At 41.9% G+C, this 27,864-nt stretch overlaps 1 protein-coding gene and 1 long non-coding RNA gene across 2 annotated transcripts in view; one reads left to right on the top strand and one right to left on the bottom strand.

Annotated features, from left to right (window-relative positions):
- The window catches only part of LOC113033089 (voltage-dependent N-type calcium channel subunit alpha-1B-like), a 326,109-nt gene that overhangs the window by 232,662 nt on the left and 65,583 nt on the right, over window positions 1-27,864 (top strand). The window contains exons 38-42 of the mRNA XM_080308904.1: window positions 18,074-18,224; window positions 19,566-19,693; window positions 19,955-20,051; window positions 27,400-27,505; window positions 27,747-27,854. Of these exons, the coding sequence (XP_080165030.1) occupies window positions 18,074-18,224; window positions 19,566-19,693; window positions 19,955-20,051; window positions 27,400-27,505; window positions 27,747-27,854 (590 nt within the window). The remainder of the gene's footprint in view (window positions 1-18,073; window positions 18,225-19,565; window positions 19,694-19,954; window positions 20,052-27,399; window positions 27,506-27,746; window positions 27,855-27,864) is intronic.
- LOC145432230 (uncharacterized) lies at window positions 21,987-25,128 on the bottom strand. The gene is made up of 2 exons (XR_013912509.1): window positions 22,826-25,128; window positions 21,987-22,620 (listed from the first exon to the last, which is right to left on the bottom strand). It is a non-coding gene; the product is annotated as an uncharacterized LOC145432230 (long non-coding RNA).

Here is a 27,864-nt window from a genome sequence, read left to right as displayed (position 1 = left end):
AGCGGCCATCCAGGTCTTTATGTCTTTAAGACATTCCTGCAGTTTAACTAATTGGTGTGTGTTATCTGGCTTCATGGACAGATAGAGCTGGGTGTCATCTGCATAGCAGTGAAAATGTATGCTATGTCTTCTAATGATACTGCCTAAGGGAAGCATGTATAATGTAAACAGAATTGGTCCTAGCACTGAACCTGTGGAACTCCATAATTAACCTCAGTGTGTGAAGAGGACTCTCCATTTACATGCACGAATTGGAGTCTATTAGATAGATATGATACAAACCACTGCAGCGCAGTACTTGTAATACCTACAGCATGTTCTAATCGCTCTAATAGGATATTATGATCAACAGTATCGAACGCTGCACTGAGGTCTAGCAGGACAAGCACAGAGATGAGTCCACTGTCAGAGGCCATAAGAAGATCATTTGTAACCTTCACTAAAGCTGTTTCTGTGCTGTGCTGAGCTCTGAAACCTGACTGAAACTCTTCAAATAAACCATTCCTCTGCAGATGATCTGTTAGCTGTTTGACAACTACTCTTTCAAGGATTTTTGATATGAAAGGAAGGTTGGAGATTGGCCTATAATTAGCTAAGACTGCTGGGTCTAGAGATGGCTTTTTGAGTAAAGGTTTAACTACAGCCAGCTTGAAGGCCTGTGGTACATAGCCGATTATTAGAGATAGGTTGATCATATTTAAGATCGAAGAATTAATTAATGGCAGGACTTCTTTGAGCAGTTTTGTAGGAATGGGGTCTAAAAGACACGTTGATGGTTTGGAGGAAGTAATTATTGAAGTTAACTCAGAAAGATCAATTGGAGAAAAAGAGTCTAACTTAATATCAATGGTACTAAGAGTAGCTGTAGATAATATTACATCTGTGGGATGATTATTGGTCATTTTTTCTCTAATGATAAAAATTTTATTTGTGAAGAAGTTCATGAAGTCATTACTAGTTAACGTTAAAGGGATGGTTGGCTCAAAAGAGCTCTGACTTTTTGTCAGCCTGGCTACAGTGCTGAAGAGAAACCTAGGGTTGTTCTTATTTTCTTCAATCAGTGATGAATAGTAAGATGTTCTGGCTTTGCGGAGGGCTTTCTTATAAAGCAGCAAACTATTTCTCCAGGCTAAATGATGATCCTCTAGATTTGTGACACGCCATTTCCTCTCCAGATTACGAGTCATCTGCTTTAGGGTACGTGTTTCAGAATTATACCACGGAGTCAGGTACTTCTGATTTGAGGCCTTAGTTTTCACAGGAGCTACAGTATCCAGAGTCGTACGTAGTGAGGAGGTGAAATTATTAACAAGATAATCGACCTCTGTTGGGGTAGCGTTCAGATAGCTGCTTTGCTCTGTGTTGGTACAGGGCATTGGAGATGATAACAGTGGGTGGATTATATTCTTAAACTTAGTTACAGTGCTTTCAGAAAGACATCTACTTTGATAAAGTCTACTCTTCACCGCTGTGTAATCAATTATTGTAAAAGTAAATGTTATCAGGAAATGATCAGACAGGAGAGGGTTTTCAGGAAACACTGTTAAATGTTCAGGTTCGATGCCATATGTTAAAACAAGATCTAGAGTGTGATTAAAGTGGTGGGTGGGTTCTTTTACATTTTGAGAGAAACCAATTGAGTCTAATAACAGATTAAATGCCATGTTGAGGCTGTCATTTTTAGCATCTACATGGATGTTAAAATCACCCACAATAATTATTTTATCTGAGCTCAGAACTAAATCAGATAAAAGGTCTGAGAAATCAGACAGAAACTCTGTGTAAGGCCCAGGTGGACGATAGATGATAACAAGTAAGACTGGTTTCTGAGTTTCACTGCTGGGGTGGACAATGTTAAGCATCAGGCTTTCAAATGAATTAAAAGTCTGTCTTGGTCTTTCATTAATTAATAGGCTGGTGTGAAAAATTGCTGCCACACCGCCCCCTCGGCCTGTGCTTCGAGATTTCTGGTAGTTAGAATGGCTCGGGGGTGTTGATTCATTTAAACTAACATAATCATCCTGCTGCAACCAGGTTTCTGTAAGGCAGAGTAAATCAATTTGTTGATCAATTATTAAGTCATGTACTAACAGAGACTTGGAGGAGAGAGACCTAATATTTAATAATCCACATTTCACTGTTTTACTCTTTGGTTCAGATGTGGATACTTTATTGTTCTTTCTTTGTGATTGTTTATGTTTAAGTTGTTTGTTGCTGGTTTTTAGTTTGTTTTTTGTCTGTTTGGGAGCTGACACAGTCTCTATGGAGATGGGTTTTTGGGGGGGTAGCAGGAGGAGAGAAGCTGCAGAGAAGCGTGTAAGACTGCAACTCTGCTTCCTGGTCCCAACTCTGGATAGTCATATTTTGGGGGGTTTAATAAATTTGTCCATATTTCTAGAAATGAGAGCTGCTCCATCCAAAGTGGGATGGATGCCGTCTCTCCTAACAAGACCAGGTTTCCTCCAGAAGGTTTGCCAATTATCTATGAAGCCCACATCGTTTCTGGGACACCACTCAGACAGCCAGCAATTTAAGGAGAACATGCGGCTAAACATGTCACTCCTGGTCTGATTGGGGAGGGGACCAGAGAAAACTACAGAGTCCGACATTGTTTTGGCAAAGTTGCACACCGATTCAATATTGATTTTAGTGACCTCCGATTGGCGTAACCGGGTGTCATTACTGCCGACGTGAATTATGATTTTACTGAATTTACGTTTACCCTTAGCCAGCAGTTTTAAATTTCCTTCAATGTCGCCTGCTCTGGCCCCTGGAAGACAATTGACTATGGTTGCCGGTGTCTCTAGCTTCACATGTCTGAGAACAGAATCGCCAATTACCAGAGTTTGACCCCCGGCGGGTGTGTCGCCGAGTGGGGAAAAACGGTTAGACACATGAACGGGTTGGTGGTGTACCTGGGGCTTCTGTTTAGGACTATGCTTCCTCCTCACCGTGACCCAGCCGCCCTGATTCCCCAGCTGCTTGGGACCTGCCGGGGAACAGCTAGCGGGGCCTACGCTATTTTCGGCTGCACCAGCTACAGGGGCCTGGCTAGCTGCGGGTGAATGAAGGGTGCGAAGCCGAGTCTCCAATTCAGTAATCCTGGCCTCCAGCGCTGCAAATATGCTACATTTGTTACAGATATCATTACTGCTAAAGGAGGCCGAGGAGTAACTAAACATCTGACACAATGAGCAAGAAAGTGCAGGAGGGACAGGTGAAGTAGCCATGGTGCTAATGAGTCGGCTACGAGCTAAGCTAGGCTAGCGAGACAGTACAGAGACAGTGAGTGAATACTTTGGCTATAAATTAGGTAGTGAGTACACAGAAAGTGTGCTTCGGAGGAAGCACGTGAAGATTATACTATGAAAGAAGAATGTATTTAAAAGTTGTTAATTAAATCGCTAAGCAAATAAGCTACTCAGAAACACCACTGTGTTTGAGCAGGAACAGGAAGTGATACTCTACCACAGAGCGAGCGAACACCAAGTGACAGCGCCACCCCAAGTCAGCCACCGATTGTGCAAGTTCCCCCACCTAAAATGATGACAGAGGTCAGTAATTTGCACCAGAGGTACACTTCAACTGTGAGAGACAGAATGTGAAAAAAAAAATCCATGAATCCACATGGTAGGATTTGTAAAGAATTTATTCGTAAATCAGGGTGGAAAATAAGTATTTGGTCAATAACAAAAATACAACTCAATACTTTGTAACATAACCTTTGTTGGCAATAACAGAGGTCAAACGTTTACTATAGGTCTTTACCAGGTTTGCACACACAGTAGCTGGTATTTTGGCCCATTCCTCCATGCAGATCTTCTCGAGAGCAGTGATGTTTTGGGGCTGTCGCCGAGCAACACGGACTTTCAACTCCCGCCACAGATTTTCTATGGGGTTGAGGTCTGGAGACTGGCTAGGCCACTCCAGGACTTTCAAATGCTTCTTACGGAGCCACTCCTTTGTTGCCCGGGCGGTGTGTTTTGGATCATTGTCATGTTGGAAGACCCAGCCTCGTTTCATCTTCAAAGTTCTCACTGATGGAAGGAGGTTTTGGCTCAAAATCTCACGATACATGGCCCCATTCATTCTGTCCTTAACACGGATCAGTCGTCCTGTCCCCTTGGCAGAAAAACAGCCCCATAGCATGATGTTTCCACCCCCATGCTTCACAGTAGGTATGGTGTTCTTGGGATGCAACTCAGTATTCTTCTTCCTCCAAACACGACGAGTTGAGTTTATACCAAAAAGTTCTACTTTGGTTTCATCTGACCACATGACATTCTCCCAATCCTCTGCTGTATCATCCATGTGCTCTCTGGCAAACTTCAGACGGGCCTGGACATGCACTGGCTTCAGCAGCGGAACACGTCTGGCACTGCGGGATTTGATTCCCTGCCGTTGTAGTGTGTTACTGATGGTGACCTTTGTTACTTTGGTCCCAGCTCTCTGCAGGTCATTCACCAGGTCCCCCCGTGTGGTTCTGGGATCTTTGCTCACCGTTCTCATGATCATTTTGACCCCACGGGATGAGATCTTGCGTGGAGCCCCAGATCGAAGGAGATTATCAGTGGTCTTGTATGTCTTCCATTTTCTGATGATTGCTCCCACAGTTGATTTTTTCACACCAAGCTGCTTGCCTATTGTAGATTCATTCTTCCCAGTCTGGTGCAGGTCTACAATACTTTTCCTGGTGTCCTTCGAAAGCTCTTTGGTCTTGGCCATGGCGGAGTTTGGAGTCTGACTGTTTGAGGCTGTGGACAGGTGTCTTTTATACAGATGATGAGTTCAAACAGGTGCCATTCATACAGGTAACGAGTGAGGGACAGAAAAGCTTCTTACAGAAGACGTTACAGGTCTGAGAGAGCCAGAGATTTTCCTTGTTTGAGGTGACCAAATACTTATTTTCCACCCTAATTTACGAATAAATTCTTTACAAATCCTACCATGTGGATTCATGGATTTTTATTTTCACATTCTGTCTCTCACAGTTGAAGTGTACCTCTGGTGCAAATTACTGACCTCTGTCATCATTTTAGGTGGGGGAACTTGCACAATCGGTGGCTGACTAAATACTTTTTTGCCCCACTGTAAATAATGAATAAAAGAGGCCCTAATACTGAACCCTGAGGCACACCAGCAGAAACAGGATAGAGAGTTGAAGAATTATTTAACTCCCAGCTCCACCTGGAGCCTGTATCCTGGAAGACAAATCTGTTAAATCAAACTTCACATTTGCAACCAACTGTAGCCCATAAGAGTAATAAAGTATAGTATAGTATAGTGTATATATATATATATATATATACACACACACACACACACATACATATATATATATATATATATATATATATATATATATATATATATATATATATATATATATATATAGTATAAATAAACACCCAGCACGCCCCTGCGGGCGGTTTATCCCTCAAGCTCAGGTCCTCTACCAGAGGCCTGGGAGCTTGAGGGTCCTGCGCAGTATCTTAGCTGTTCCCAGGACTGCGCTCTTCTGGACAGAGATCTCCGATGTTGTTCCCGGGATGATGTGGATCAGTGAATCGATGTCTCGTTCACTCTTGGCATACAGCTTGATGTCATCCATGTACAGGAGGTGGCTGACAACTGCTCCGTTCCGTAGTCGGTATCCGTAGCCAGTCTTGTTAATGATCTCACTGAGGGGGTTCAGGCCTATGCAGAACAGCAGTGGGGACAGAGCATCTCCTTGGTAGATCCCGCACTTGATGGTGACTTGTGCTATGGGCTTGGAGTTGGCCTCTAGTGTTGTACACCACATCCCCATTGAGTTCCTGATGAAGGCTCTTAGGGTCCCATTGATCTTGTACAATTCTAGGCATTCCAGTATCCAGCTGTGGGGCATTGAGTCATAGGCCTTCTTGTAATCAATCCAGGCAGTGCACAGGTTGGTCAGTCTGGTCTTGCAGTCTCGGCTGATTGTTCTGTCTGCCAGTAGCTGGTGTTTTGCACCTCTGGTATTCTTGCCAATTCCTTTCTGTGTCCCGCTCATGTATTGACCCATGTGCCTGTTCATCTTAGCCGATATAAGATAACCTTTATTAGTCCCACACGTGGGAAATTTGTTATGGTTGCAGAGTCTAATTACTGATACGTTCGTTATAAAAAATTACGAGAAGAAAAGATAAGAAAGAAAGAAACTCAGAATGAGCAGAGCTGCTGTAACAGGCTGCCGCACACGGGGGGCGCCGGAAGTGACAATATGATGCCTGACAGGAGCTTCCATGTAGTACTGAGGCAGGTTATTGGTCGGTAGTTGGAGGGGACCGGTCCCTTCTTGGGGTCCTTGGGGATCAGGACCGTCCGGCCTTCAGTTAGCCATTCCGGGTGTCTCTCGTTAACTAGCAGCTGGTTCATTTGTGCTGCCAGACGCTCGTGGAGTGCAGTCAGCTTCTTCAGCCAGTAGGCGTGAACCATGTCGGGCCCTGGTGCTGTCCAACTCTTCATACTGGAGACCCTTTCTTGGTTACTTGATGGTTACTGAACCCTGTTCAGGGAGGTCGCTGTGGTCTGCCCTCAGATCCTCTAGCCACTGAGCATTGCCGTTATGGGTTGCATCCTTCTCCCATATGCTCTTCCAGTATTGCTCCGTCTCCAGCCTTGGTGGTGCTGTTCTCTTATTGTTCCCTTGCCACTGAGAGTACACCTTTGCTGGTTCTGTGGAGAACAGCTGGTTTATTCTCCTGCCTTCTATCTCTCTGGTGTACCTCCTCAAGTGGCTGGCCAAGGCTGTGAGTCTTTGCTTGGCAGTTTCCAAGGCCTCAGGTATGGACAGCTTGCTGTATTTCTTAGGCACCTTATTTGTCGCACCTTTCTGCAACTCCGTTAGTTGGCTAACCTCCCTCCGTGCTACTTTGATCTTGCCCTCTAGCCTCCTTCTCCATGGAGGGTACTGCCCCTTGTCGCTGTTCAACTTGTAGCCAAGCATCTCACTGATCACTGCTGCCGTATTGTAGATCAGCTTGTTAGTGTCGGTAATCGTGGTTGTAGGTATTGCCCGTAGTGCTGCATTAACATAATCCAGCAGACCTTCTGAGGGTACTTCACGTAATCTTGGTAACCGGCTACGGGGGATCCAGGTTTCAAGCTTGGCCATGATCCTATTTTTCAGGTCAGTTCCTCTCGCACTCAACGATCCTTCTCCTATCGCACTTGGGGTTATGTACCCAATCTCGGGTGGGGGTGATGATATCGCCCCCCTGACCTGGCGTCCTGACTCCTCCTTGCCGTAGCATTTGTGTTGTACCTCGTCAATCTCTAGCTGTGAGAGCAGTCCCTTCTTTCGAATGTTGGAACACTGAGCTACTAGTTGTTTCGCCGTCATTGTGGATGTTGGGTATCGAAGAATCCATAGGTCCCTCATCCTATTCATGTAGCCCCTTCCGCCGGGGTTACTTGCGTAGTAGCATTCCAACAACGCCCTGTTTTCGTCTCTTGCCCACCGATGCCTTCTTGTTCCAGTAGCCAGGGTGCCCTGGTTCCTCAACACCTGACGCGGACCTTGTTGATCCGGGCGACGTCCAAGCCGGCATGCCTTCATATTTATCTGTCTTGCTCATGTCTGCGGTAGGCTTGCTTAGCATAGGGGGTCTAGCCTTAGGACCCTTAGGACTTAGGACGCCCCCAGGCAGGAATCGAACTTGCGATCACTACGCTATCCAGCTGCTCAATATATATATATTAGGGGTGCAACGATATTCGTATCGATATTGAACCGTTCGATACAGTGCTTTCGGTTCGGTACGCATATGTATCGAACAATACAACATTTGTAATTTATTTTATCAACTTTCCTTCTGACGATGCTGTCTGTGTTGAGCGCTCAGTGAATCTGCGTTCGACTACTCCGCCTAGGCTGCACTGTCGGGCGCAGATCCACTGAGCGCTCAACACAGACAGCATAGTCAGGAGGAAGAGCGCAGGGCAAGCTAGCGAGACAGAAGTTAAGCTCTCCTTGCAAGATGGACCTCCCCCACCCTCATTCAGATCTGGCGTTTGGAATTATTTTGGTTTTCATGTGACGTATGACCCTGAAGGTAAGCGAGTCATGGACTAAAGTAAAACAGTATGTTGGATGTGCCATGCAATGCTTAATTAACTAGTGTGTTAGCGCAGTTAGCTCGTTAACGTGTTGGCTGTCTAGCCCCATGCACGGGGCGATCGGCGGTAGCTCGTTAACGGAGATTTGCCGTGTTGTGGCGTTAAGGTCATTTCAACGAGATTAACCTGAAAGCACTAGTGGGAACACAACGAATATGACTGCACATTTACGCCGACATCATCCTAGTGCAAAGTCAAAAACAACAAGCATGCTACTAACTTTAGCAGAGTCATTTAGACAGCTGTTAGCACGTGATTCTCCTTATGCTGCTGAGAATATAGCCCAGAAGAAGCGGATAGTATAGCTTTTATTTTGGAAAGAGACATTTCTCTGTAATAAACTCTCTTTTCCAAAGATGAGTGATTCCTCAATCAGATACAGGGCTTGCAAAATCGCTAGCCCGACGTCCCGGAGCTAGCGATCTTTCCAGTCGGGCTACAAAAATCTCTCTGCCCTGCCCGTCGGGCTATTGTAGGAAAAATATATGTCAATGCTTTTGCATTCTTTCAGAAATGTAGCTGGGTAATTATGTCATTGGCATCGGTGAGCCACTGTTAATATGTGACATATTGAAATCGCGTTTGAATTTGCGCTTGTTTTTTTGCTTTCACTTTGCAATGACAGCACTGATCTGTGAGTGATGATAATTTGTGCACCAATTCCTCTGACATCGTCTTATTAATTGTTAGCTTACTATGCAAACATGACAAGTGAAATCTCCCGCAGCAAGCTTAAACATGTGAGAGGTTGATCGCGCAGAGAATCGCTGAGCTTATGTGAGTCCGTGTGTAAAAGTAGCAGTATATATATTTTAGTTCTGCTGAGCCAAATAAGACAGGTCGGGGTGAAGAAGTGACAGCCAAAGAAAAGCTTACCACAAAACGGAGAAGTTATGACAAATGAGACTATAAGGCAAAAAGAAAGTGCAGCTTTATGGTTTCATGGACAAAAGAATTTCTGTGGCTGCAATATGACGAGCTAAATAACCAGGGGTGCACATAAGTGGTCCGCAGGTGCGCATTCGCTGTCAAAATAAAAAACGCGCACAAGGGTTAGGGTTAAATTTAAAAACTGTACTTTTGAGTTAAAATATATATTTATAATTTTAATAAATGACAAATTAAAAAGGCATGAACATTTTTTTGTATCGAAAAAATATCGAACCGTGACACCAAAGTAGAGATGGCACGATACCACTTTTTTATGTCCGATACCGATACCGATATCATAAATTTGGATATCTGCCGATGCCGATATGAATCCGATATAGTGTTTTTTAATCAACAAAACTGTTTTTTAAATATCTTGCTGCATTTTGTATAAGTTCATACTCAAGTTTAAGACAACAACTACACTAAAGCTATTCTGTTATACCTGTATGCAAAAGAGAATATTTCATAGTTCAGCAATACTGATCAATCTAATAAACTTAAACCTACACCATCCTCCCTATTCTGGTATTTTAAAGAGTACTTAGCATAAATATTAAGCAACCTAACTAATAGGGTTCCAACTCCCAGCAACAACAAAAATAAATAAATAAAAAATAGGGAACCACCCCTCACGCGCCACCTCATGATGCTTAATCGACGTAATCAACCTTAATTTGATGCAGTGTGAAAAAAAAATGCACAGAAATCAATTATTTTTCAAGAAATATTAAATAGATTCAACAGCTTTCTTCAACAAAATTGCAGACTGCACAGATGGTACCTTCCCAAAGGGAAGTACTATAGCTTACTAGGGTATATTAGACTTAATAGTTACTATATACAGTAATTGACTTCTATTCATTTTACATCAAATTAAAACTTTGGGTGTCAGATAATTAATTATTAAAAACAAGACATTTTAAATGAGAATAAGAAAGAAAAGTATGTCTTTGTGTCCCCTTTTCCCTGTTAATGCCCTATCGGCCCCCCTGGCTAAACTTTGCTAGATCCGCCCCTGCACAGCTACCAGCGTCAGCTACGTAGAAAGAGATCCTCGAGTAGAAAGTAATATTAAATAAATTCTAACAACAGCTGATCAAGCTTAAACGTGCTGCTGTTGTTCAGCCGCTGGTTTCCTCTTTCTGGTGCAAAGTGGGCCAAAAGCAAACAAGAGACATGGACTCGCGACAGAAAAGCCGATCAGCTGATCATTGATCAGTTTCATGATTGAAGTAGCAGCAAGAAGAGGCAGTCGCTCCATATATCGCTTGTTAAGCTTAACGCAGGAATGCTTTACAAACATTCAGAGATGGACTTACACACTTGCTTTACTTCTCTCGGGGATAACTTTGTCGGAGATGAAATGCCGGGTAGCTAGCGAAGCTCCACATGCTATCCAGACCACCGACAGGTCCCGCATGCCACAGCCGCTCTATCACGTGATGCATACTGCTCCGACGTGCTAACGTTCTGAGGTGAGTTACGGCGTGTTGCAAGTTTTGTGAGGTGCTTTCGTGATATTTAATGGATCGGATTACATTTTTTATTTTTCTCCGATATCTGATCCAGTAATTTAGGTCAGTATCGGACCGATACCGATACGTAATATCGGATCGGTCCATCTCTACACCAAAGTATCGAACCGAACCGAACCGTGAATTTTGTGTATCGTTGCACCCCTACTAACCACCTTGCCACCGTGCTGCCTAGTTTTATTTATTTATTTTAGTTCATTTTCTCCTATTTGATCACTTTGATTTCTTGACTATTATTATTTCACAGAAAATCAACTAATGTACTTTTCCTCCCTTTTTGTCATCAAGGAATTCACACACACACTCACAGGCTGGTCACTCGCCCCCACCTTTCTCTCTCTCTCTCTCTCTCTCACACACACACACACACCTTTTACTCCTCCTTTGTTCCACCTGTGAACCCGCCCCTCGAGGCTGGCTCACACACACCTCATGCTTCTCGCAGTCCCATTCAAACTTTTTGCGTTCCTCTGCTGATTCAGGACAACGCCCTGATCAGCACGCAGAGCAGATGCCGTCCACTCACACTTCACAAAACTAGGACAATTAGGCTCACAATCTTCGGATCGCGCCACATTTGCCTCACAAATTATTCAAACTGCGCCACGGACTTGATAACGCGGTTTCTCTTCCCCAGAAAAAAATAAAACCAAATTCAACTCCCCTATCCGGTTGTTCAGTCTGATGTCACTAGCCGTGTCTGGGTCTAAACTCCGCTGCAGGTCCATATATCAAACGATCACTGTGGCATTACTGAGAGTTGAAAAACTGTCTAAAGTCTTTCATCTTTAATAAAATGATCAGCGTTCTGCTCTACCAGGTGTAACAATTGAGTTTAACATCCAGGCATCCATGAAAACGGAATTTATGACATTTAACGGAGTTAGAAGTTAGCAGGGAGTTAGCTCGCTAGCTTCTATCTAAATACAATATAGCATGGCCTGACTGCGGGGTTTTGGAAACAAATTAAAACGTACAGCTTTCTTATCACTTCCAGCATAAATGAAGACAGAAAACTAAACAGCAGTGACGTTTGTAGGGTTACTGAAGTTGGGCTAGCTGGTATATAATGATGTGCTACGTGACCGCTAGCGACATAGCTATGTTAGCATAATATAAACAAGCTAACTTTTTTTTCCACTCGATAAAAGTTAACGTGAGTTTTCTCGGTGGTCAGAAACAAATGTAATCGCATGGCAGGATGCTGTAAAAGGACCAAACTTCAGCCAGGAGAACAACTGAGATAATCCATCCACAATACGAGGTTAGTCATTCATATACTGCTGCATGGGCTGGGCTGTAGCTACATCCTAAGGTTTTAAAAACTGAGCTTAAATAAATGATTAGCGGTAATAAAAGCCGAGGGAGGTCAACAGGGATCACTGACTGTTTTAGGAGCTTTTTGAGATCAAATAGAAGAAAATACATAACATTAAACATGTTAACAACACAAAAGCCATATTAAACGCAGACTACTTTAGACCCGGAAGTAGGATTCGTCGCGTCATCACTGAACAACCGGATTGAATTCACAGTTTGCAACAATTCGTGACACGATCTCCTGCCACGATTTCTACACACCACAAATTATTTTTGTTACTTTAATTGACTCCCGTACTTCGGACAAGACACAGACTCTAACTGCGCTATTACACACACTACACAGTCTACACAGTCTACAGCCCATCAGTGGGCTGAGCCAAGCAGTTGTACTCTCACTAACGAAGCAACTTGCCCCCACTCTCATGCAGGTTATCAACCGCGACTAGGATCCAACACCTAGCTTTAGTTATTTAAGGCATCCCCGGTGCCTAGGTAACCACCCTGGATCTCCTGCCCTCACAGGTCCTACCCCCGTGTCCGAGAATAGGGGGAGCAACCAAGCCCGGAACACACGTGTCCCTCAGCCGGCATCGAGGCCTTAAACCCCGCTTTCTAACTAATAGTAACACACGTTTCCTGCTATAACGCACGGGGACGGGTCACAACACCGCCACTTTTTTTCTAATGACTAAGACGGATCACACACCGCCGTGGATGAAACACTGATTCTACTAATCCGTAACAAACGTCTCCTGCTTTAACGCACTGAGATTTTCTTACGACGCGCTAAACATCAACCTGAAGTTCTTAGCAAAAGTCTCTTGCTTTAGTCGTGCTGGGACGGACCCTAGCCGCCTCTTTATTCTACTGAGTGAATTTACACTGCGATACGTTCAACTTAGCGAACAGATAATTTAGGCTTTAAACAATATGCACGGTTCGTAAATAAATGGGTTGTGCTTACCTTTTAATCATGTGAGCTAGCTCTCTGTTCGCCTCGTTTCACGATCTCAGCTCTGCCAATTCATCCTCTCTGGGCCTCGAGCGAATCCCCAGGTTTCACAGCACTAAAACTGTTGCGAAATCAGTTTCACCCCAGTGCTTTTTATTCCTCGGGCATCCAGAGATGGCAGCGGAACTCAGTAGTCATTTCACAAAACCCTTATTCATCTTTATTCATCTTCATTTAAGCATGCATCTTCTAGAAGGGGAGATGTACAAGGCCGGTGTCCCTCTGCAGATCTTCACTGCTTTGTCTGTGAAACACAGTTTTGTAGAAGTGACCCCATCATAAAACTCCCATGGTGTGCTGCAAACTCTGTGTCTGTGTGTATGCACGAGCATGTGAGTGCCTGTGTGTGCGTGTACTAGGGCTGCCACGATTAGTCGACTAGTCACGATTACGTTGACTATCAAAATCGCCGACGACTGATTTAATAGTCGACACGTCGTTTGAAGCTTTGTAAGATCCCAAAAGACGCAGGAATAAGTAGCAGGATTTAAGAATGTAATAACGGACTGAAACAGAAGATGGCAGCACTGCATGTACAAGGATGCCAGCTGCCGTTAAACCCCGAAGAAGAACATATTTTCAGACGAGAATGTAGCTGTGTAAACCTCAAATATCTGCTCAGTTTATCAAGACACCACATATTTTCAAAAGCGCTCCGACGTTTTCGGAGACATCTGTTACCCACTAGCTCGATAGCTAGCCGGGGGCTAGGCTCACTAGCGCCGTGAGAACACCGCACTCCCGGCTTCAAACCCACCGCCGTCTTTCGCTACTCAGGTTAAACATGATATATGAGTCACTTAGATAACTTAAAATGTTATTGTTTGGCTTTTTTCAATATTTTATTTGTTCCTGAGTAAATCGGTTTGGCTGAGATTAAAGTTTTTACACAGCTGAATAAACATCAAGCAGACAGCTGATTATCAGAAGTATGAGATGCTCGAGAATTTACTCCGGTGTCCTGTTATATTTTAGATAGCAAGGAGTTTATTAAACTTCACCAAAACAATCTGCAAACTTCATTAAAATTTAACAAACTATCATCTTGTCTTTATTTTTAGTTAGCACATACCTTAAACACTTAAAGCTGTAAGCTAATGATAGTTATATAAGAGCAGATGCTGCTGGTGCAATAAGCTGTACGTTTTATGTCCAGTGGATGATGATCTGATTAGTCGACTAATCGCAAAAATAATCGGTGACTAGTCGACTATCAAAATAATCGTTTGTGGCAGCCCTACGTGTACCCGTGAGTGAGTGTGCGAGTGTAACAGTTTAAGCACTGTGTGTGTGTGTTTCTGCGTACGTGACTTCCTGCTGGACATAAAAGTAATCTCCTAAGCTACAAGCTTCATTCTGTATCAAGCTTCATTCCGTAGTCGGTATTCGTAGCCAGCCTCGTTAATGATCTCCTTGAGGGGATTCAGGCCTATGCATAACAGCAGTGGGGTAGATACGGGACTTGATGGCGACTTGTGCTATCAGCTTGAAGTTGGCCTCTATTGTTTTTTGCCACACCCCCATGAGTCCCTGATGAAGGCTCTTCAGGTCCTGTTGATCTTGTACAGTTCTAGGCATTCCAGGATCCAGGTGTGGGATATTGAATCATAGGCCTTCTTGTAGTCAATCCAGGTGCACAGGTTGGTCAGTCTAGTCTTGCAGTCTATGATGTCTGACAGGAGCTTCCATGTGGTACTGTTATTCAAGATTCAAGATTTTTATTTGCCATTTGCACACAGGACCAACAGTCCATACACATTGGAATTCTTGTGCATAGCTCTCCAGGTCAAATTATTCTTTACAAAGTAAAAACAAAGCAACTAAAAAAGAGAATAGAAATAAAGAAAAGAATGGAGCAATCATTGTATTTACTATATACAAAACACACTGTACAGAGAGGGTGGTAATACACTTCTTAGCACTGAACATATAATATTGCACATTTTCACAAATCTGTTTCACAGATCTGTTTCAGTGAATATATTGCACATTAATCAGTGATTTATCCCATTGTATATTGAAATGAGGTGAGGTAGTGCTGTGTTATTTTAAGTGTTCAGTGTTTTTTTATGTTATGCCATCAGTCTGACTGTTGTATGTTGAGTGTTATGTTGAATATTCAGTGTTTGTGTTTTGCCATCAGTCTGACAGTTGCGGGGAAAAAGCTGTTGAAAAACCTTGTTCTGTGTGTGATGATGCTCTCAGCTCTGTTGTGTCTAAGGATGTATATACACTTTTTGTGTCTGAGCAGAGGGTGAACTAGATGGTGTGGGTCCCTGGTAATTCTCTCTGCTCTTTTTCAGCAGCGTTGTGTGTACAGAGAGTCCATGGAAGGAAGTTTTGTTCCTATGATCCTCTCCGCAGACTTTATGACTCTTTACTGTTATAGGACTTTTCCCTTCTGGGGGTCCTTGGGGATCAGGACTGTCTGGCCTTCATTTAGCCATTCTGGATGTCTCTCATCAACTAGCAGCTGGTTCATTTGTACTGCCAGATGCTCGTGAAGTGCAGTCAGCTTCTTCAGCCAGTAGGCATGAACCATCCCAGGGCCTGGTGCTGTCCAACTCTTCATACTGGAGATCCTTTCTTGGATATCTGCCACTGTGCTGGTTACTGAACCCTGTTCAGGGAGGTCTCTGTGGTCTGCTCTTTGATCCACTATCCGCTGAGTATTGCTGTTATGGATGGCGTCCTTCTCCCATATGTCCTTCCAGTATTGCTCGGTTTCCAGCCTTGGTGGTGCTGTTCTTATATTATTCCCTTGCCACTGAGAGTACACCCTGGCTGGTTCTGTGGAGAAAAGCTGGTTTATTCTCCTGCCTTCAATCTATTTGGTGTACATCTTCAAGCGGCTGGCCAAGGCTGTGAGTCGTTTCTTGGCAGTTTCCAAGGCCTCAGGTATGGACAGCTTGCTGTACTTCTTAGGCACCTTCATTGCACATTTCTGCACCTCTGATAGTTGGCTAACCTCCCTCCATGCTATCTTGATCTTGGTCTCTAGTCTCCTTCTCCATGGTCTGCACTGCTTCTTGTAGCTGTTCAGCTTGTAGCCAAGCATCTAACTGATCACCGTTGCCGTGGTGTAGATCAGTTGGTTAGCCTTGGTAGTTGAGGTAGGTAAGCACTTGAGGTAGGTAAGGTTGAGGTAGGCTGTATTCACAACATCTAGTAGATCTAGGTTACTTCACGTAGGGTACCTCACGTAGTCTTGGTAACCGGCTACGGAGGATCCAGGTTTCAAACTTCACCATGATTCTAGTCGTGTCCAAATTCATGGGCTGCATCCTCCTGAGGACCCCGCCTTTGCGATCTACGTAGGCCAGGTCCTCAGTAGGTTGGGTAGACCGGAAGTAAACGACTGTGAAATTGGACGGTCTTGCCTTCTGATGCTGTCTCGATGGAGTTTAATAAACTCGGCCGTCTGCTCCTTGCTATCTAAAATATAACAGGGCACTGGCGTAAATTCTCGACCGTCTCACACTTCTGTTTAATCAGTTTTCTGTTTGATGTTTTTTCAGCTGTGTGAAAACCACCCAGGGCATTTATAAACACACCCAAAACTCTGGCTGATTGGGTCCCACACCCAATTTCACACCTTGGCTCAGGCGATTAGAGGATCATCAGGGGGTCCTTTTGTCCCTCTGTGGGGGGTCACTCCCACTAGGTTTATATCTGGGACTCTCCACCATTTGACCTTAGAACTGAAGAAGCTTCTCGGATGAGAGGTGAAACGTCTTCAAGCAACTTAAAGAAGTCCAGACGCTTTTCTTTGCAAGCTCCTTTGACCCTGAAAACCATACATTTCACACCTGAGCCTCAACTCTCGCGGCCCAGTACCAAACGACTCACGGACCGGTACCGGTCCAAGACCCGGGGTTTGGGGACCCCTGCTCTTAATTGTTGTGATGCGTGTTCGAAATGCAGAGAGGTGCGCTGGATTTGCCACACGGAGCAGTGCGAGAGTAAAGCATGAAGGAGGGGCTAATAATCGGCTCAGTCATTTTTAATGATCGTTGAAAGCCCAGATCGTAATCGTGATTAAAATTCAATTAATTGAGCAGCCCTACTTTGTCGCGTCGCTGTGACGTAATCGGTCTACAAATGCGTCCTCAGGAGGATGCAGCCCATGAATTTGGACACGACCTCTATCTCTCAGGTCAGTTCCTCTCGTACACCATGGGCCTCTTAGCTGCATTTTTGATCAGCGCTCTCCTTGCTCGTCCTGTGAGTTTAGGTGGACGGCCTTATCTTGGTAGGTTTACAGTTGTGCCATGCCATACTCCTTCCGCTTCCGAATGATCGGTTGAACAGTGCTCCGTGAGATGTTCAAGGCTTGGGAAATGATTTTGTAGCCAAAGCCTGCTTTAAATTTCTCAATAACTTTATACCTGACCTGTCTGGTGTGTTCTTTGGACTTCATGGTGTTGTTGCTCCCAATTTTCTCTTAGACAACTTCTGAGGCCGTCACAGAGCAGCTATATTTGTACTGACATTAGATTACACATAGGTAGACTCTATTTAGTCATTAGCACTCATCAGGCAATGTCTATGGGCAACTGACTACACTCAGACCAAAGGGGGCTGAATAATTACGCACACCCCACTTTGCAGTTATTTATTTGTAAAAAATGTTTGGAATCATGTATGATTTTCGTTCCACTTCTCACGTGTACACCACTTTGTATTGGTCTTTCACGTGGAATTCCAATAAAATTGATTCATGTTTGTGGCTGTAATGTGACAAAATGTGGGAAAGTTCAAGGGGGCCGAATACTTTTGCAAGCCACTGTGTGTTTGTGTGTGTGTGTGTGTATATATATATATATATATATATCGATATATCGCGCTTTAATAAGAAACACACTGTTCTTTTTTCTGCAAGACATATTAGCATCAGACTGATCTTCCTTCACCGAAAATAGTCAAAAATCAACCATGTTATTTTAAGTCAAGTCAAGTTAAAATTTGTTTTTCAATAGCACATGTAAAAGATTAGTATACATCAAAGTGCTTCACAATAATTTTAAGTTTGTTGAAGCTGAATTGGGGTGATGCACAGTGTTGTCAATGACTTTATTCTAACCATTTCTGTTTCTCTCTTTCCTCTTCTCTCTCTATAATGGATCAGGAGTGCAACTGGAGAGGCTTGGCATGAGATCATGTTATCATGCTTGAGTCACCGTACATGTGATGAGCGATCAGGGACCCACGGAAAAGAGTGTGGCAGCGATTTTGCCTATTTCTACTTTGTCTCTTTCATTTTTCTCTGCTCTTTCCTGGTCAGTACTGAAGCCTAAATGTCGCCATTGCAGCTGACACATTTGATTGTTTAACTATTGGCCAAAGAGTTTAACTGACTCTTACTTCTGCTTTTTTATAATATTTACGTCTAAATTGCTGATCACAACACAGAGTAAATATAAAACTTACTGTAAAACCTCGCAGCTGCCCATCTTTAAGCCACCTAGTCAGAAATACACATGTGCTAGTTAGTCATCACACATATATTTGGGACAGAGTAATGATCATTACTGGTCATTTCCTCAAATTTTTAATGAATGAATAAATCAACACTTGTTAATGAGTTTTTGTTAGTACAGGATTTTTGCTCCCTGAGAAGATACACATCCAGTATTCCAGCTGTTTAATTTTTTACATACATGCCAGATCCAGTATGTGTAATCAATACATGATACTTAAAAATGTGTTTTCAAGCCACTTAAAAATACAAAATACAGCATATCTTTTTTAAAGTAGCAACAGTTATATTGCTAAAATATAATATTGACCCTCCTAGGACCTGGCGTCCTCATATGTGGACATCACATTTAGGGTTATTTAGACCAACATATACTCAATTTTGCTCTACAAGGGCCTGATATCTACTTACGAGAACATTATACTGCTACTGTTATACTGAAATTTTAAACGAATATCCTCATATGTGGCTCTCATTTTTCTTAGAAAAAAAACTGGTAAAAAAAAAAAAATCTGGTAATTCTTTGTTTTTACATTAATTGGGTCCTAATCAACCCAAATATCAAAGAGAAATTAAAAATACATGCTGTGGAAGAGTTCAGGTCTTAGGAGGTTAAGATGTATGTCCTCTGTGTTTTTGGCATTATAAACTTCATTATAAACTGCTGTTCCATTTGTAATAAAACATTAAGACAGCATAAAAACAATGAAAGTGAAAAGTCATAATCAAAATATAAGAAAAGGTTCTTAAAAAATGGAAACAAGAATAAATCAGAATCCACAGAATGCATAGAGGTGGCATTAAAGTTATTGAATTAAAAACAGTCGAAACAACGGTATTAAGCTTTTTTTGAAGCAGTTTTTAAATGTAGATAGATATATTCTAAAGGGAACTGTGGGCATGTTTGCACATGTTTGCAATTACAATTAAGTGTTTTTGTTTGCTTAACATCGATAATACTGTGAAGAACTATTTCAACATGTTTACATCAGTATCTTGTCTAGTTAGATAACATTTCATCTGTGAAATCCTAGAATTTAGTGTTAGCTTTTATTAGAATATCATAAAACATAAAAATACATGTCTGTTATTTTTTATATTTCAAAACAACAGGTCTAACTACCTTATGTCTGTCTTCTAGATGCTGAACCTGTTTGTGGCAGTCATAATGGATAACTTTGAGTATCTGACCAGAGACTCGTCCATCCTGGGGCCTCATCACCTCGATGAGTTTATCCGGGTTTGGGCTGAGTACGACCCAGCTGCGTGGTATGTTCAAGCCTTCATCTGGCCCCAGAGAACAGAATGCACAGTAAAGTGAAGGAAAAACCTCTCTAGCCTTACTCCTCTCTCCCCTGTTTGTGACTACGGTGACTGAACAAGGCCTCATTCCTGTACCTTGTTGTTTGCAGTCAGCCCTCTGATAATTATTGGGATTTTGTTTTTTTGTTTATTGTTTTGTTTTGTTTTGTTTTATTTTGGAAGCTGTCCTGAACGGTTGTTTATTTATGTGCTTGTTCTTTTCCGCAGCGGACGGATTTCCTATAAGGATATGTACAATTTGTTACGCATTATCTCACCCCCCCTTGGCTTAGGGAAGAACTGCCCTAATAGGGTAGCATACAAGGTTTGCAAATACCAGACATTTCCATCACTAGGGTGCTTTGTGTACCTCTATGCCAAGAGAATTTTAACTGAATGGCTGTGCACCAATGAAATCGCCTTTACACTAGCACTTGCCCCTTCAAACTGTCTGGCTTTGATGATCCTGGAGTGGAAACAAAGTTTTCAAAGCCGCGGCACTGTCCCAACATGCTGCCTGCCATAAGACTTTCTTCTGTCTGTAATGTTTTAACTGCAGACTGCAATTTACTCTACAAACTGAGCCTTCAAAAGTCTTAAATTCAATTCAGTTATGGCAAATCAAAATCAGCAAGAACAATGTGATCTTTTTTGTACATGTCTGCCTCGTGAAAGTTAGGCTATGAGCAACCACAGCAGATTTCAGGCTGGCATTGAAACCTTTGTCTCCGTACACCCTGGTTGTAGTACCAGTGAGATGTCTGCAAGCATGCTGTGGCAGACATCCCCATTATACTGCTCTCATCTCTCTTCCCTTTCATCAGCATCCTGTGTGGGTCTGAACATTGTCCCATTTTTCTCCCCTCCTCCCCTGACTCACTCTTTACCATTCCATGTTTCCTCTCAGGAATCCTGAGCTCCATGGCGATGCATCCATCCCTGCGCCCTGACACAGTGGCCGAGGATGGCATATACCTTCCATCTCACTCAAGGAAATCTATTAACAGATTTCTGTTTTTCCTTTCCATTATTCTGCTGTTTTGTTGATTTCTTTTTATTTATTTTCCCCTTCTCTAACTTCCCATCCATCTCTGTTTGCATTCTATTTATGTTTTGATTTCCTACCCTGTGAAGTGGCCGTATCAAGTACCTCGATATGTATCAGATGCTGCTCCACATGTCCCCACCCTTAGGTTTGGGAAAGAAATGTCCGCCAAGAGTCGCCTACAAGGTAGACCCTCCTCTTCCGCCACTTTCTTCCCCCTTCTCAACAATCTTTTTTCCATTGGCGTGAACTCAAGCCAATGTCTTTGCTCTGCACTATTCCCACATTTCTTTGTTTTGCTAGTGCTCTGATATTTTGAGTGTAAGTCACTCATCTTTTCTGTCTTACGGTTTTGCTAATAGTATCTGCTGCTTTGGGTTAATACCCATCCCTAATTATAAGAACATAGCCCTTAATAAAGAATGCTTGATTAAGATATATAATGTATATGGAGGGAAATTGCTCCGTTGCATCACTATTTCCTTTCAGTGGTATACCCTAGTTTGGTTTTTATTTTGTGGAGCAGTGAGTTTTGCGTGCATGCGTGCGTGCGTGTGCGTATGTGTGTGCAATTATGTATGTCCAGGTGTGTGTGTGTGTGTGTGTGTGTGGGTATGTCTAGCTTCTGCTGCTTTTCTGTGGAAGAAATGTTTTGTATATGTGCTTTTGACTCTGTGGTTCTGTCTGTACTGCTACTACTTTTTTTTCTCTCATTTTTCTGTCATATCATCTCAGTCTGTTCACTGTGTGGAAATATCTGTTGTGTGCATGTGTCTGTGTGTGTTTCTTTCTTTCTTTTTGTGTTAGAATATTAGAGGTGCTAAACCTTGATTTAACCTCTACACTATTTCTAGCTGATCACATTATCTTTATCCGGATAGCCAATCTAAATAATGAAATTTGCATGTTAACACAGGGGCAAATGCAAACAATGTAGTCATATACAGTGACTAAGTTACATTTGAGGAAATCTTTACACTGTGGTCAACTTGTTTATAAGGTTTAAAGACATTGAACAGGAATTTCCAGCAGGATTTCTGTATTGATTACTCAATTACTCAAACATTTTCATCTTCACCAATGTGTAACACTGATGTGCGTGTTTCGAATACTCCCAGATCAAAAAAGGATTTGGCACCAAAGAGCTCAATGATTTGGACCAGTAGGTTCGGCTACGTACAGGAGAGGCGAACTGAATGAGACTCAGACAACCGCGAGTTTTGAAAAATAACCGGAATTGTATTTTTCTTCTCAATTAGAAACAACAGGACATTATGACAAACATACAAAACATTTACAAATGAAATTATCCCCTTTCGGTACCAGTACTCTCTTAATAATACCTTTTGGCAAAATCACAGTAATCACTCGATGAGAAAGAAATCTTACCTGGGTGCACCCTTTCTGGAAGTACAGTTCACATCCAACAATGAACCACAATTTCAATCATCAGCATGTAAATGTTAACACTTATTTGCATTTTCACAGACTTCGTTTACAAATAGCAACAGTTAATCAGCTGGAGGGTTATTTCCGACAGCTCACACTCACTTTTGTTCACATTCATGGAATGTACAGAGTCCGTAAAACGAGTCCTTAAAACCACCCGCCCGTGAGTCCAGGGGGATGTGTGTGAAGAAGGGGGACTACGAGTACAAAATGGCGTGGTGTGTTTCTGTTTTGTTGCATCTGGCCTACCACACTCTGATGTGCAGGACAGAACAAAGTCATTTGGTCCTTCAACGGGGTTGGCTTGCCATCAATTTCAGGATCCGTTGGAATGCACCAGGAAGATACAAACCAAAGAAACAAAAAAAAAAAAACAAAACCAAACAAAAAAAACCCTGACCTGTCAACGACAGTGTCATGGGACATATTAAGTTCCTCATAAAATCACAATTCACACATTCGCTTCAACTACTGGGTTTCAGTAAATTGAACAAAGTTTCCTACAGAACATTCCTAAACAATTATCATTAAACACTGGAACATTTTACTTGCAAGGCATTCATGAAACACAGATAAATAATGAACAAGTAAAACACTTTGCTCACCGATCTCAGAATTAGAAAGACGGAGCAGCGCGAGATGGCGCACGACTCGTCTTAGCAATATACATACAGTAAAACAATCTTTCATAAACGGCGAGTGCTAGCTCTCCGTCTATATTACTCTTTTTCACACCTCGTCTCAGTAAATCGCCGTGTCTCGTTTCCTCACTAGCTTGCTCATGGAAGGTTCGCGAGCGAGAGAGAGAAGAGAAAAATCTGTGTCCTCCTAGGCAGGGGCGGCAGGCGGAGCCTGTACCACGTTTCAGCAGCTCATTGGCCTAGAGTAACACGTGTCTAAACCAGAACAGTTAACTCCTTAACTGCTGCACCTATGGTTTATTCATTACAAATGAAGTGTGCTGCTTAGATTAATGATTCTTTTCTTATTCTGGTATATTCTAGTTAAGCCATACTCAAATATGGGTTACAAATGTCACAATTATTACCAAAGACAGTCTGAGTAAACTAATAACAGAAAAGGCACATAACAGAGTGGGACTCATGTTGGAGCAAAATGACCATAAAAAAATTCTGAGATTTTTTTTTTTTTTACACATTTCAATAATTTTTTCCTGTATTTGTTAGTAAATTGGCGATCCTCGCCCCACCTTTACTCCTAAAGGACCTTTCTTGGATGCTGCTTTTGTACCAAATCATAATTACAATCACCCGTTGATATCACCTGTTTCAAATCACATCATTATTTAGCCAATTTACCTGATTACTAGCCCTAAATTGCTCCTGTCCCAACCTTTTTTGGAATGTGTTGCAGGTCTGAGTGACAGGTAAGGATGTATATTTACAAATGAAATTAAACTGACCAACCAAAACATAAAATATTTTGTGTTCATATTGTCTGCAATGAAATACAAGTCAAAGTCAATTTAGAAATCACTACTTTCTTTTTTTATTTTCTGTTTTCCTATTTTATTCCAGTTAAAACTCACCTCAGGTAGATATGCAAAAATGGACAAAATGTAGTGTGCCATTTACAAATGTTACATTACATTCATAATGGTTGTACAGTACTAGGCAAACGTTGTAGGCACTTTAAAGAGTCTGGAATCTTTTATGCTCTACAATAACTCTAAAAGGTTACAGTTTGTATTTGTCAGAATACTGAGTCAGGTAGCCAGCACAGTTGAATTCAGTGGAGCTTTGTTAGTTACTTCTCGCTCCAATTATAAGAGCGTGCAAATGCATAACCATGTAAACAAAAAATGAAATTAACATCTCTCACCACTTACCTTGTTGTGTGAATGCCTCACCGGCATTCACACTATTGAGATCCTGTTTCTCTTTATTCTTCCTTTTTCTTTTTCTATTTGCTTCCGTACATTTTTTGCCGCTTAACTAGTCCCTCAGTTTTTATGCCATTATCACCATTCAAATTTTTACAGTTTCTATCAATTCTGCTCTTTCCAGCTCCCATTGAAGTGAATGGCACACATCCCATAAAACGCTCTAAGTGGCATGTTTTTGAACCTTAAGTACTTCCACATACTTTCACCTAGAACCACCATTCCACCTTTAAACCATTCTCCTGTTCTTCTGCTACTGCTGTCTAATTCAGCTTTTCCATAAGTTCTACCATTTCCCTTGAATTAATTTTTAACTTTTGTATGAATTATGAGGATTTGCATGGGTTGCTATCGTTGATATGGACTGAGAGTTAGAGTGCGTGCACTCTAAGCTCTGAAACCCTTCTTCATGTACGAACAAACTCCTGTTGCTTACTCAACTTTTGCTGAACCCACACGAATTATACATCAAAACGTAGGTATTTTTGTTGGCTTTAAGACAGTGTCACTATCATTATCGTGCGAGTTACGTTTTTTTCACAATTTGCCTCGAAGTGACACAAGGTCTGAAAACTTCCCATTCAAAGTCTATGGGGAGGTTGTGAAACTTAGAGCTGAAATTCTAACTGGAGGCATTTTTGAATCGTCATATCTCCTTAACAAAGCAAAGTTAAGACATGAGGCTTGTGCCAATATATCTTCAGACACTTTGAGTGTTCTAAACAGTTTTTACAATTATCTTATCGTTGAGCGATGAATTACGTTTGTTTGAGGGGCGGAAATCTGTCCTCTCAGTTTTCAAACTCTGGAAATGAAGCCGTGTGGTCATATCTCCGCGATGGAGGTACAAAGACCTATGTACCTCCGTCACAGTGAAAGTTCACCAAAGTCTGCTGATTCACCCAGTACAAAAATTATGCTTCTATCCCACCGACTTTTTGAGTTGCACAACATTTTGTAACACCAAAAAACGGCATTTTTCGCCTCTCACCGCAATCTAATTCTGACTCCTCATCACTCTGTTTTCTGAGCCCCCCCGCCCCTGTTCCAGGTGGCACAATTGGTTATGACACGGGTCTGCAGCCCAAACGTCTTGGGTTCAATTCCACCTTGTTCCACAGGTTTTTTTTTTTTAACTACAAATTAATACACTATCACAGTCCTGCAATTTATATTGCTAATTTATTACAATTCTGCTACGTTTTATGATTTTGGCAGCATTTCTAATATGGACCTCAGATTCTTGTTAATGCTCCATGGCAGAAATACATACAAGTATTTCTTGTGAAGTATTTCCTGATGAAGCAGACAGAAGTAGTACCTCTGATTGGTGGACTGATTGGTGGACTAAAATTTAGCAGAACCAGGTTGTTCTGCCTCTTTTCAGAAGAAGGTTCAGCATTTTCACCTCTTATCAGCACAAATCTCAGCCTCTTCTGCTTTTTTTTTTTTTTGTCAGAATTTTCAGCTTTTTCACCTTTTTTAGTTACGTGAGAACCAGTTTGGCTCAATGAGTAGCTGAAAAAATTTCAGCCTCTTCTGCTCTTTCAGAAGAATTTCAGCCTTTTCACCTTTTTCTAGCATACAGTTCTGCTTCTTCACCTCTTTTCACAACAATTCAGCTTCTTCAGCCCCCTGCACATTTTTTCTCTCATCATATCTCTCGTTGACACAAGAACTGCTATGGTTCAGTGAGATGAACAGCTGCTGTGAGATCTGTTGGTGCAGGTTTGAATCCTACTTGTGGCTGTTAGCACACTTCTGCTCTGCTTGCATGCACTCTGCTTTAGTGACACTGTTCAGTGTACCCTTTTTAAATAAACCAGTTTTCAGCAAACAGTTCAGCTTCTACACAGTTTTCAACAGATAGTTCTCCTTATTCTGCTGTTTTCAGATTCCACTACAAGGCATTCACACAGCATTTTCGCAGGAAATGCAACTTTTTCTAGTTTTTAACTGTTTGCCACTTTTCTGGATGGATGGACCTTTTGCGCATTAATATACCGTTTCTTTAATGATACACTGGAATGCTTTTTTTTTTCAAGATTCTTCAAAACTTGAAAATGCTCTGCCTTTAGATTTAGGTTTATGCTTTTTTTTAGCTTGTAAGCTTTGCCTTTGAGACAGCTCTGCAATAAAAAGGGGACGCGGAGATAGTGAAACAATTTTAACACTCCCTGGATTGTACTTATACCTCAAAAAGTTTGTTATGCCTAAAAATAAATGTAAAAAAAACCTCATGTTATAATTAGCCATAAAAAAATTACAGCTCTATTAACTGCTAAATGCAAGAAGGGTTGAACATGACCTAATGTGCTGAAAAGCATTGGAGCGGCTCTGCTGAACAAATACCATTTTCAAATGGTTATTTTTCTGCAAAAAATATTTATTTCATTGCATAAAAGACAAAACATATGTTGCTACAGGTAAATCTTTAATAGGTCAATGACTTCTGTTATTGTTAGTGGTTTGAGTTAAGGATTTTTTCTTTCCAGCTGATTGTGCAGCCTATGATTGTGTGTGTACATTTGCTAAAGTGAGTGTGTGGCCATGTGTAAAAAGGCCTGAGTGTGTGTATATGTTTGGCCCTCAGTTCTCCATCCCCGTTTCATTCTGACTCTGGTCTTCTTATTCTCTGCACTGCCACTGATAGCACATGTAGGTGAATGCTTTTTGTGTTCAGGGGAGCTCAACTCTTACAGCAACAATCCCATAGCATCCTTTATGCAAATAGTGGTTCCATTAATGCTGTATGAACCAAGTCTTCCTGCTAAGTCTGATCAAGCTTGGTGGAATTAACTCTTTGATGCTAGTATCCACTGTACATGTAGAGCATACTCAGCTTCTCAACTCCAAACTGATGATTGCTGCGATGGCAACCACAGAGTCGAGCTCCTGCGACTGTTGAAGCACCTTCATGGTTATGTGTTACATGCCTTCTCTCGCCTTTTTTTCGGTCAATGTCAGTCTTGCACCAGTGCCCTTTGACTTGCAACATAGTGCATACTGTAGCTAGTAGCAGTGTATGTCAATGTCTAGTTTGTCTCCTGTATATTCTTGTAGAGAAGGCTTTTTGTGTGCTGAAATATATCTCTGGAGCATTTCATCAATCTAGAGAAACTTGCACATAATAAACCAAATTTAGCAAAGAACCTGAATCATTTGAGGGGATAGGATCACTTCAGCACACAGACTGATTTCTCTGGGTGAAATTTATGTTTTTATTAAACAGTTTGTTATGATCAGTGACCTAATGTCTCTTTGTCTAACCCTCAGCGCCTCGTCAAAATGAATATGCCTATTGCTGATGACAACACAGTTCACTTTACCTCCACTCTGATGGCACTGATTCGCACAGCACTGGAGATCAAGTTGGCGTCAGGTTAGAGGCACATAATTATACACTGATAACACTGTGTAGACCCAAAATGGTCTAAGTAATCTTCAATGTTAACCCTAATCCTAACCTTATCTTTGGAGCAAAGCAAAAAGGACAGTTGTGGGGGGAAAAATAAATAGTTTTTGATGTGTGTCAGTTAGAATTATTACGTTATGGTTAAGGTTATCACTATTATGACAAGAGGTTGAGTCTCTTTTAATCTCTCTTGATTTTGTACTTGTAGGAATGGTAGCCCAGCGATTATGTGATGCAGAGTTAAAAAAGGAATTGTCCACAGTGTGGCCCAACCTTTCCCAAAAGACCATGGACCTGTTGGTCACGCCACATAAACGTAAGCAAAT

Source organism: Astatotilapia calliptera, chromosome 12 (assembly GCF_964374335.1).
Source record: "Astatotilapia calliptera chromosome 12, fAstCal68.1, whole genome shotgun sequence".
In the NCBI taxonomy this organism is placed as follows: domain Eukaryota; kingdom Metazoa; phylum Chordata; class Actinopteri; order Cichliformes; family Cichlidae; genus Astatotilapia; species Astatotilapia calliptera.
Note: the sequence above shows the minus strand (reverse complement) of the source record. Positions and strands in the feature narration are given on the sequence as shown.